Source organism: Solanum dulcamara, chromosome 4 (assembly GCF_947179165.1).
Source record: "Solanum dulcamara chromosome 4, daSolDulc1.2, whole genome shotgun sequence".
Classification (NCBI taxonomy): domain Eukaryota; kingdom Viridiplantae; phylum Streptophyta; class Magnoliopsida; order Solanales; family Solanaceae; genus Solanum; species Solanum dulcamara.
In genome coordinates this window covers 32,645,552-32,656,905 of record NC_077240.1, presented here as the reverse complement: position 1 = coordinate 32,656,905, position 11,354 = coordinate 32,645,552, and the positions used below count along the sequence as shown (strand labels likewise).

At 34.3% G+C, this 11,354-nt stretch overlaps 1 protein-coding gene across 2 annotated transcripts; it reads right to left on the bottom strand.

Moving 5' to 3' along the window:
- Window positions 1-371: 371 nt before the first annotated feature.
- On the bottom strand, window positions 372-4,567 carry LOC129887273 (E3 ubiquitin-protein ligase MIEL1-like). Of its 2 annotated transcripts, none has more exons than XM_055962306.1 (12): window positions 4,300-4,567; window positions 3,937-4,049; window positions 3,799-3,855; window positions 3,686-3,718; window positions 3,514-3,591; window positions 3,377-3,420; window positions 3,249-3,289; window positions 2,219-2,301; window positions 2,051-2,142; window positions 1,881-1,950; window positions 925-966; window positions 372-837 (listed from the first exon to the last, which is right to left on the bottom strand). In XM_055962306.1, exons 3-12 carry the CDS (start codon window positions 3,850-3,852, stop codon window positions 712-714), a joined length of 663 nt encoding a protein of 220 aa, XP_055818281.1. In that variant the 5' UTR covers window positions 3,853-3,855; window positions 3,937-4,049; window positions 4,300-4,567; the 3' UTR covers window positions 372-711. The 2 variants fall into 2 exon arrangements, with proteins under 2 accessions (XP_055818281.1, XP_055818280.1); XM_055962305.1 differs by having other exon boundaries at window positions 3,937-4,024; window positions 4,300-4,566.
- Window positions 4,568-11,354: the final 6,787 nt, after the last annotated feature.

The following is an 11,354-nucleotide window of genomic DNA, read 5'->3' as shown; positions in this document are numbered from 1 at the left end:
CTTATTTATGTATTATGCCTATATAAAAATGTATACATGTACGAAGTTCATATCAATATATACTGTCAGAAAATAGTAATGAGTGTAACGGTACTCTACACTCGACCAACCTCTCCCCTGCCACAAACTCATCAAAGTCACCTATCTCCCGATCTCCTGTCCTGCACATTCAAATGCAAGGACTACTCGTTTAAGAGATTTATAGCCATGCTTATCATCTTACTTAACATTGGTGCATCTTTATCACTTTAAAGAAATAATTAGAGATTATTCAAAGGCTTAAAGAGAAAGTGAATAAAAGAGAGCGAGAAAATCAAAGGCTTCCTTTTGTTTTGCTGTTGGAGGAAATGGAATCAAATCCACAAAATAAGTAACCAATAATAATAAATTTGTTCCTTTCTCATTTTTGCACCTCATAAGTAGTCCCTTGGAATGTTATGACAATACTTGTACATGGTTTACATTGTCCTGAATAAACTCATTTGAGTTGTACTCTCACATCTTTGGAGGGAAAATATAATGTCACAAATGCTTCCACATTGCAAAAAGAGTTTGAGTTGTATTACATGGCCATGAATAACGCAGAAATGACACCAAAGAATAGTAATAGTAGTAATAATGAAGGTAAACAACATAAATTTCTTCCGTTTCACATCAGCTGCGCCAGGTTTCAGCAGCATAAGCAATCAGTTTTTCTGGAGTAGAAAGTTGTTATTGAGGAAGAACACGAGGTGCAATCATACGGGTGTTGTATGATTGACAGTGTCTGCACTTCTGCCCGATTATGTGGAAGTATACTTCAGTTGTGTCATTACAGTCATTACAAAGAATCCAAACCTGCAAGTAACAAATTGGTTGCCCTCTGTAAATAACAGCCAAAACAACTAACACATCACAAATATGGGGTCAAGGAAAAGGAAGTACCTTCTTATATCTAAGATCTTCAGGCATGATTGTCTCTTCAATCTGAACAACGGAAATTTTCACTTATATGTAGGACTTCAATACAGCTAGGTAAATAGAACTCTTGAAAAATAAGATCAGAGAAAACTTAACCCCCCCCCCCCCTCCCCCAACAACCAAAATAACAGTCTGAAATTGCAAAAGAATTAAGCATACGTCATGACCAACTTAAGAATTACAGGAACAAACATCACCAAAACCTTAACACTGCCCACAGATTTGCAAACTCAGATGTGGACTTTGGTATATTTTATTGACCTTGGGACAGAGAAAAAGAGAATGGAACATTGTGCAGCTTTTCTGCATCATCAACCACAACCATTTTACAAAGTAAAAGAGCTTAATGTACTTTTGGGAATTATGCTGATTGCCAGACATGCTGGACCATACCACATGGTTCAAAATGCATCCTCTATTGGCATATGATAATTGCAGACAAACTCAAACACTTGCTTAAATGCAAGAACTATATGTCAGGTTTCTCGTTACTTTTCCTCTTTTGCCTTCCAAAAAGAAGGTGAACTGGCACTCTCTTTACCATAATCAACTAGATTTTGGTGGACGATAGAACTATAAAAACAATATTGTTCCAAGACGAACTTATTTAACTGAAAAGAGAGAAGAAAAAAGGTCTTATAGCCCTCCAAAAATTTATGCACAATGCTGAACCAGTTCCCAAGTGATTATACATGCACACAATTTTCGATGAAAAGATTATGCATCCTCAAGCAATTGGACAATGCAACTGTTTCGGATTGGACTAGGATCATAGCACTACAGTTCTTAGATCCGATTCCTTAAGAACAGAAGTAGTTTTAGAATATACATAAATCAGCAATCAGCCATGAAAAAGTTCACAAAGCATGCAAGAAATTCTTATGATAAGATGCACCCTCATAGAATTAATTTAAAACTACCTCCTCATCCATTCTTTTCCAAGCTTTGGACATGTCTATAGTTGATCTAGAACATATTGGACAGCAGTATCTGAGTTTAAAATAAAATGGAAGTCAGTAAACATAAAACTTGTTATTCAATCGAACGAGACTCAAAAAACAACATAAATAGATGAATACTAAGAGATTACTTGTCACGCTTTATCATCTCGTGGTAGCATTCTGTATGCATTGTGTGCCCACATTTCATTACAGTTGTGTCTTTCAGAGAATCAAAGAGAAACTGCACTTTAAGAATTAGAGCATTATGGATGACAAGAACATTTAAAGGTGAGGATCCACAGGGATACACAATGTACCTCATAACAAATGGGACAATGATGCCGCATGGAGTCCTCTACGCACGAGTGGTTATTACGCAGACTAACTGAATAACAAGAGTCTGCAGAATGAAAGCCAGAAGTGGGTGAAGAAGCAAATGTAGCAAAAAAACTACTAGAGAATCCACAACATTATGTGAACAGACACTTTGTGCAACACTAAATTAGAAAGAAGAAAGCGATATTTTCACCATACAGTTGGCAAATTTCCTAAATGAGCAATGTAAATGAAAATTGAAAGGCTTTGCTCAGTTATGTTACTGCAGATCCTCTATTTGCATTGTCCAACCAGTTATAAAAGAGAGAGAAAATTTGGTCATCACAACAGGTATGTTAAATAAGCCAACTGAATAAAGCATCAAAATATAGTTGCACAACCAGAACTCCGGGAAACACTGAGGACGATACTCCTACATTCCACTACTTGAAGGGAGAAAAACAACAAAGAGAATCTTAACGTGTAGTTTGTATTACAAGTGATATTGAGGGTATAATCACTTAACAAACAACATTTATGCCTCTAAAGTGCAAAATAAAATCTTAACGTTCACCCTGGTAATTTTAGCATGTATACTTCCAAGATAAAGAATCAAAACTACATTCATAGGTCTGGATGCTCCCAGATCAAGGAGCAGGACCAGAGTATTAGAAGAGGAAGCTGAACAAAGAAAATGCAGCTGCACTACGATGTGCTATATATCTTCCTAGCTGGTCCTTCAAGGCTATGTTATACGAAAAGGAACCTGATTATTCAGTTCGTAATCATAAATTTTTAATTACTTATAATCCTTTCTTCATCCCCACGAAATACCGGTTGATAGAGAGTAATTATTAGGAAAAATAGCAAACAAGACTAGACCAATTGGAGTTACATAGTATAGTCTCAAGAATCTCTCATTGATTAATTAACATGTTAGTGAAGAAAATATTAAAGAAACCACATAAGAGAAAGAACACGGAATTTTCCACAAAGCTTCGAATAATAATGATAGGAAGTTGTGATGCACACCACACTTGTTGCAATGAAAGAAGTTCTCGCGACCACCAACTCTGTGCAAAGAATATATATGTGTCAGACATGGAACTTCCAGAAAAGAATAAAGCAATAAATGCCCTGTGATATGTTTATACACTGACCTGCATATTCCACAATCATCACAATGAAACTGGCCTTTGTCTATCTGTAACAGAGGAGTCCAGCATAAGTATTTCGGGAATTTAATGTCTAAAAGGGTCTAAACCCCAAAATATTAGTAGGAGGCACAGTATATTACATCATCATCATAAAATTTGCACACTTGACAAAAGTATTCTCCCATATTGACACCACAATTGGTACAAACGCGAGCAACCTGAGTTGAAATAGAAAAAGACATTGTTGCATCAACTGTAGTAATATGAAACAAAGAAAGAAGACGTGAATTCAAGTGAAAAAACAACACGTACTGGCTGTTCCGTATCACAAACTGAGCAGATGACCTGAAAAACCGCAAGAACACACACCTCATGATAAGAGACTTTGAACAATTAAGTGTAACAGATGGAAATGGAAATATAACCTGTGTGACATCTTGTCGAATTAGTTCATGCCTTTCAAATATCTTACGCAACATGCTCTGTTGAAACAAACACAGATTAACAGAGAAGAAGTGGTCAGGAAGTAAGTTAAGATTAAGGAATTGGTTAATCAAAGTTACCGTGGCTTCATTGTGACAATGTCGGCAGTCGAAGACCTCATTGCAGCAGGGGGCTCTAATCCTGCATCTTCTCCTATAGTGCTTGCATCTGTCAGAAATCCAAAATCAGGACACTGTAAGAACAACAATAAGCTAAAGATAATTGAGACATGGAAGAAGTTTGTGTTCATTTCTCAACTCGAAGAAATCTGTTTGAAGATAGAGAGTGCAACTCAATCCTTAAACTTAACCAAGTTTCAATCACACAAACTAGTCAAGTTACACGTTAAATCACTATTTATATGACTTTAAAGGAATCATATCAGATGGAGTAGTCTAAAGTAGAAATATTTATATTGAACATAGCATAAAAGAGAGGAGTACCCATAACCCATTTTGCCAAAATCAAGGCGTTCATTGCAACAACCTTCCATTTTTGCAGAGATAATACTTGCACCACTACCCACTTTAGCTCAAGAATAAGGAGAGCAGAAAAGAAAGTTGTGGGTGGTAGGAGAAAATGCCTTCAAAGTACAAATCCCATCTTCTCAACCACTTGTACTTAGGGAATCTAAAAATTATGACAAATGGGCTAAAAAGGTTACTAGGACAAATAAATTGAATCACAACAAGTATTACTCTCTCGATTAACTAATTTTGTAAGTCATTTATAATTTTATTTTTTTATAAGAAATTTTATCTTTATTTTTTGCATACAAAATATTTGAAAAATATTATTTTTCTTTTACATATTTTATAAGAAGCTAAAAAATCTCATTTTCAATCAATCTGAAAATGTCTTGTAGTCAAGTGGACACATTTTCTTATCTCATGGGGATGAATTATTTAGACTATAAGTAGTGGGAATACCAAAAATGCTAGAATAAGTGGATATGCTAGAATTTTGGGATAACGTGGAAGTGGGGTATGGGAGACAAAAGACAGGCGCCGCCATTATCACCAAATGGGAAAGCAATGAGTGAAACAAAAGTTTTAGGAGTAACTGTTTCTTGGCATTTACACAAACAAGTGTGGTTGGCTGACAGTTATTGCACATGGGTGATCTCTATTGGTTGATCTAGCATTGGGAGATGATCCTTTTCAATGTTCATCAACAACGACAGAAGTAAATCCATGATTTAAAGATTGTGGTTAAATGTAATGACTCGATTGATCATTTTTTAAAAACTTGAGCGAAATTATCTTTTTATTCCTTTTGATAGTTTTCTCCAAATGTACTTGATCAGTTTATGAGGTTGGATATAGAAATTCCTCAAAAATTTGTGATTCTTGAAAGGAGTTTTTAAAAGGTTTTAGTTGTTAAAAAGTGTTTTTAGGAGTTTCGAGTATCGAAATAAATTTTTGTCAGCTCCATCAACTCCAGAATGCGGAAATTGGTTTGGAAGAGTTATCGGTTTTAGATTTGGGGTTTTATCATTGAATTAATGTCCTAAGTTAGAAATTGTTGAGACTTTAGATCAATAGTTGAGTTTGGTCAACATCTGAAGTTACGATGCTCGGATTAGATTTCCGACTATTCCATTGGATATGAGAGATGATTTTAGGATTAGGTGAGGTTTTGGTTGATTTTTCAAAGGTCCCTAGTACATTTTAATAATTTTGAACCTTAAGTTGGTTTAGTTGCGACTAAACGGATTTCGGATCAAGGAGATCTCTAATTCGTGATGTGACGGTTCCATGGAGTCCGAAATGTCGAATTTAGTGAGATGGCATATTTGGTTTGTGTTTTCGGAGTTTCGAACAAATTTCGAGAGTCCATTTGGAGATTTGTGCATAATTTTGTTTGCTAATATCTGGTGCTCTAGTGCTCTTCTAAGCATTCGCGAAGTCATCATCATGTTCGCGAAGGGCATTGTGGTAGGCATCCGCATTTGCGGAGCCTTGACCGCGTTCGTGGAGGGTTAATGTGATCGATCATCGCGTTCGTGGGGCTTTGACTGCGATCGCGGAGGACCGGAGTTTTATTGACCTTCGCGTTTGCAGGCCTCAAGTCGTGATCGTGGAGGGTAATCACTGGCAGCTACTGATTTTTCCCAATAGCGGGGGTTTTACCCCATTTTCACTATTTTTGAGTTGTGAGAACTCAATAGAAATGATTTTCAAAGGGTTTATCGAGATAAAGCTATTGAGTAAGTGATTTTAACTAAGATTCTTCAATACCCGTTGATTAAATTGTGATTTCAACTTCTAAATTCTTGATTGTGATTCCAAAAAGTGTGGATTTTCTCAAGAACTTCAAATTTCGATAAAATAGTGATTATGAGTTGAATACAACTTCGTTTTTGAAATGGTTTTTCTTAATGGATTTCAAATACCTTGAGGAACATTTTCATGTAAAAATTTTCAGATTTAAACCTCGTTTTTGGAATTGAATTTTTGAGTCATTTTGACTATTTTATCCGAATTTTATGAAATTGGTGTTTTTAGGTCCGGAATCTTATTGTGAACTATTATTATATTAGATTGTGGTGATTTGGCTACCGTTCGAGAGGGTAAAGCTCAAGTTTTGAATTGATTGTGTTTGATTGAGGTGAATAAACTTCTAAACCTCCATAAATCTTGTAGAATTCTTGAAATCTCTTTTTTGTATGTGTTGGGGAGTAATGGGAATGAGGTGATGGGTTACCTACTCAAATAAATTAACCTTAATTATCAAATGGGGTTAATGAAAAAGTTAATGTATTGATGTTGTTGTGTTGAAAAGTGTGAATTATCTTGATCTTGATATTGTCATGTATCTGGTGACATGCTTTGATAGCTTTGTTGTGATAGTGAATTAATTGAACTTGTTATTTCTTCATTCTTGTATGAACATGCCGATTTGCATTAGTTCTAGAATACGGTGATGAGTTGGACATATTGTAGCGCCGAGGTCATTGCCAACGAGAGTGTGATGCCGAGGTCATTTCAAGTGAGTGTGTGGTGTCGAGGTCATTTCCAGCGAGAGTGTGTGAGCCGAAGTCATTTTCTAACGAGTGTGTGATACCGATGTCATTTGCAGCGAGTGTGTGTTGCTGAGGCCATTGTCATCAAGAGTGTGTGATGCTAAAGTCATTGTTGGCAAGTGTGTTTGATGTTTGATTATTGAATGTGCATGATAATAATCTTGACATTGTGTGTGATGAACTTGATCCTTACGACTAAAATATGAAACTTTTGTGAATTGTGCATTGTGAACTTTAGGTTGGGTTGATTTTTGTGCCGGTTATAGTTATGGAGGTTCAGTTGGGTTGAAAGAAGTTCCCGGATTCTATTAGATTTATCTTGTCTTACTAGTTTACTTGTTGAGTACCATGTTGTTGGTACTCACTCTTTGCTTCTACATTTGTTAGGTTTTGAGCCCGGATCATGAGCTAGATTTTCCTTTTTGTTCATTCGAGGCTTCCCAAGGGATTATAGAGAGGTAGTTGTTTGTCATCGGCGGACTCTTGTATTCCTTTACTTATACTTTGTTCTATTTGAGAAAAAAAGACATTTGAGACTAGTATTTATCTTTCATTTTCGCATTTACCAGTGACTTGTACACGTGACAACCAGATTTTGGGGATTTATTGAGATTGAATAAGTTTTCTGCACTTGTTGGGTTATTATATTTGTTTTACTTCAGCATATTTCTTTTTGTGTAGTTGGGTTTGGATGATTTGTCTAGGTGAGAAAAGACCAGTGTCACTACACCTAAGTTTGGATCGTGACAATTAGTGTCTTTAATACAAACTTATCATTAGTGATGGATATCAAATTTGGATACATATTCAATTAGTTCAATTAAAAAATTACAAAGTATCTATGCAACATAATAAATAGATTAATTTTCAAATAAAAAAATTCTTCACAAAGTGGGGAAAAAAGTCAATAAACCAGCACATATTGGCAATTGCCTTTGTTGTTGGGTGTTTACCTTAACTTTCTTACCATAATTTGATTTTCCTTTTCCTAAAAGGAAAACACAAAATCTTCATATTTGTCTAGTCCTTTTTTTATCGGAAAAAGGTTTATGACTCTATAAATAGAGGTTCCTTCCTTCTAACTTAGTAGTATTCACAATTTAGTCCTAGGGGCTTTGAGAGTTTTGTGTCGGGGGAAAACAGTGAGACATAAATTTTACGTTAACACTTGTGTGAACCTCTTTTTATTCCGAGTCAATTGTGTGAGGTTATTTCTCTCGATATTTTGTACTCTCATATTTATATAGTGAATTGCTCATCTCCTCTTGTGGATGTAGGTTGATTGATCAAACCACATTAAATATTTATATTTATTTTGGTATGTTTCTCGTTTGTCTTCTTACTAATGGTCTTTCGAGGTTTGTTTTGCGAGCTTCTGCTTGATACTTGATTTTTTTCGGTCCTAACATTCGCTACTTTTGTCAAAAGATTTAAAAATAAAAAATAATATTCAATAGATAAAATGTATTTTGGAGGAATAAAAAGGAAAATGATTAAAATCATATTCAATTAAATATTTAAAGATTTTAAAAAAGAATTAAAAAAAAAAAGAAAACCAAAGAGATAATTTTGATAAGCATTGGACAAAGAGTAAGTATAAAAAGAAACTAGGAAAAGAAGAAAAGACTTCGAGTACAAGAAAAAATGCATGGGGATTACTTATTTTAGTGTGTGATTTATGAATGACTTTTTTTAAGGCAAAATGACATGTAATGTCCTTAAACTTGGTTTCGTTTGTAAGTTGGACCCTTATTTTAACATCCCCTAAAAACGTTGTATACGATGTTTCAATTTTTGCCTAAACATGATACAACCTCTGATTTTGGGCATAACTTTTCATAGGAATATCCAAATTGAGTGATTCAAATTTTTGAGTAACCACAAGATCATTACCTACAACTTTTATGAGGACCATATTTTAAGATTCGGAGGTTAAGTAGGTCAAATAAATTAATTTTTGTAAGGTAGGATGCTGTGACGGAAATGAGTATTTATAGAAGAAAAATCATATCTTACTGTAGGTTTATCCAAATTGGTTTATTCTTGAACGATATGAAACTAGACTTCCATATCTACAATTCTTATGAGACACCAAATCCTAATAAGGAATTTAACTTATTCAAACGCAGCTCCCAAAAAGAGTATTCTGTCAAAGATAACTCATTTCACGTACCATAGAAAGATCTAGATACAATTGACATCACTCATGACATAAATTGTCCTCCATTTAACATCATCCATGACATCAATATATTCCACTAAATTTTCAGATTTTTTTTTATAATTATTTTATTTATTGTTAGGTCCTCTTTCCCACCTATAAATACCCACCTTATTTCCTCATTTTATTCATCAAGCTTTCTCAAGCAAATCTTCTCTATATACACTTCTTTACACATTCTCAAATATAGTTTTAGTTCTTAGTAGTGAAGAAATACTATTCCGGTGATTCATATACTCCGAGTGGTACACAAAACGTTCCGGCAAGGAGAGAAGCTAGGACTCAAGAGTGTTCATTAAGTCTTTCGGTATCAACTAAAGCTTCGGTTTCCAGGTATGTAAGACTTCAATGAGAGTATTCCTTCCACTCTCATGCCTAAATTATTTTGATTATATGATAAATTATGTTTATTTTCTTTAAGCTCTACTCTAAGTTATGTGGGTGTTTATCCATGGGTTCTTCCACCCATGTAGTCCAAAAACTCTTTCAATTAAATATCTTGATTTCAAGTAATATTTTCTTATGTTAGTTATTAATTTTACTTAATAGTATGAATCATGGTTAAACTAATGATTATTGCTCTATTTTGATGCAACATAATTTCATATGTATGAATTGATGGTTTGCAAGTAATTCCTCTATTTATCTATTTAAAGGTTCTTGAAATTAATGGTGGGTTGTTTAAAACATAATTTTTAATTAATGGATTTCAAAGTATTTATGTATATTTATTTACATACATATTTGCAAGTTGAAGTGATTTGAACCCATCTATTTTTACTATGTTTTTAACAAAGTTTGACTTGAAAGCTTTGACTCCAAATAAATATTTATGAAAGCAATATCTATAATCAAAAAAGGAGTCTTATGAAATGAAAGAATGATGAAATGATATGAATCATGGATTCTTTATGCAATAAGGACAATTCTTGCATATTTGAATTATCAAATGTTTTAATGAGCTATTCTACCGAATATGATGTTTGAATTCTCTAGTTATATGCTATGAATATTTTGAAGTATTAAACTATTCCGTGGGATTGACTTAGCACCGAATGAGGCATTGAGGTGAGATTCGGTAAGGAAATCCTAGTAGCAACCCCTTGTCTCATTAACTATGTGCCAACATAGGAGCCCTTGTAGGCTTAGGCTAATGGATCCATAAATAGCCCTTAAAGTTAAAGTTAAAGAAATGAATGAAGTTGACGGAGTTCTACCCGGCAAGTAGTCTCCCCGGCCAACGTAGGAGGTTATGTTGGATTTCATCTAATAGCTCGCATGGTCTTAAATGTCGGTTATGGTTAATTTCCCACAAAATGAATGTTTTAAAGGATATATATATGATTTATTATGCATACATTAAATTATGTTCCATATTACATAAACTTTTAATGTTTCCTCAATGTTCATGCATCCTTACATACTTAGTACATTCAAAGTACTAACGCATACTCTTTTGTCTACATGATATCACCATGTAGGGATCAGTGCTCCTCCTCGTTCTCCTCCACGTGGCTAGTTGATATTCCATTGAAGACTACTTTTGGTGAGTTCCCATGTTCCGGGAACAATACTCCTTTATCTTTCTAGCTTATGATATGTTAAGATATTTTACTATGGCATTTCTTCTATTATGATTGAGGGTGAGCTAGGGACTTGTCTTAGCCCCGTTAAATCTAATAGTTAGAGGTATTGTTGGATATATGTAAGTTGAAGATTTACTATTATGATTTCCGCTTATTTATTTATCATCATTACCTATGAAAGGCTAAAAGAATGCTAAGAGGCTTGATTGAGGTACTTTTGGGTTCCTCATTCGCCATGTCACATCTAGGCCCTAGGCTTGGGTCGTGACACTTATACTTACGACTTTGCTAACTGAATCATTAAACTCACTGAAACACACTATTTTAAACCCCTTTCTCGATGTGTGTGTATTTAGTATACTCGTTCTGCACGTTATTTTTAATGACATATAAGCTATTTAATGTTAAAATAGAACAAAGAAGGAAAAAGATATTTTTCTAGATTCTGGAAATGTTGAACATTATGTTCTTCATATTTTCTCTCAAATTGAGAGCCAAATTGTCACGAACCAAAAATCGTGCGTGATGGCACTTATTCTTTTTCACCGAACAAGTCAGCCTAAATCCAATAAATGTGGAAGGTAAATGCGAAAGGTAAAAGAGGAAGACAGTTTAGATAAATAAATATAGATAAAATGGTAACTTAGTCAACTACAAAATTCCCCA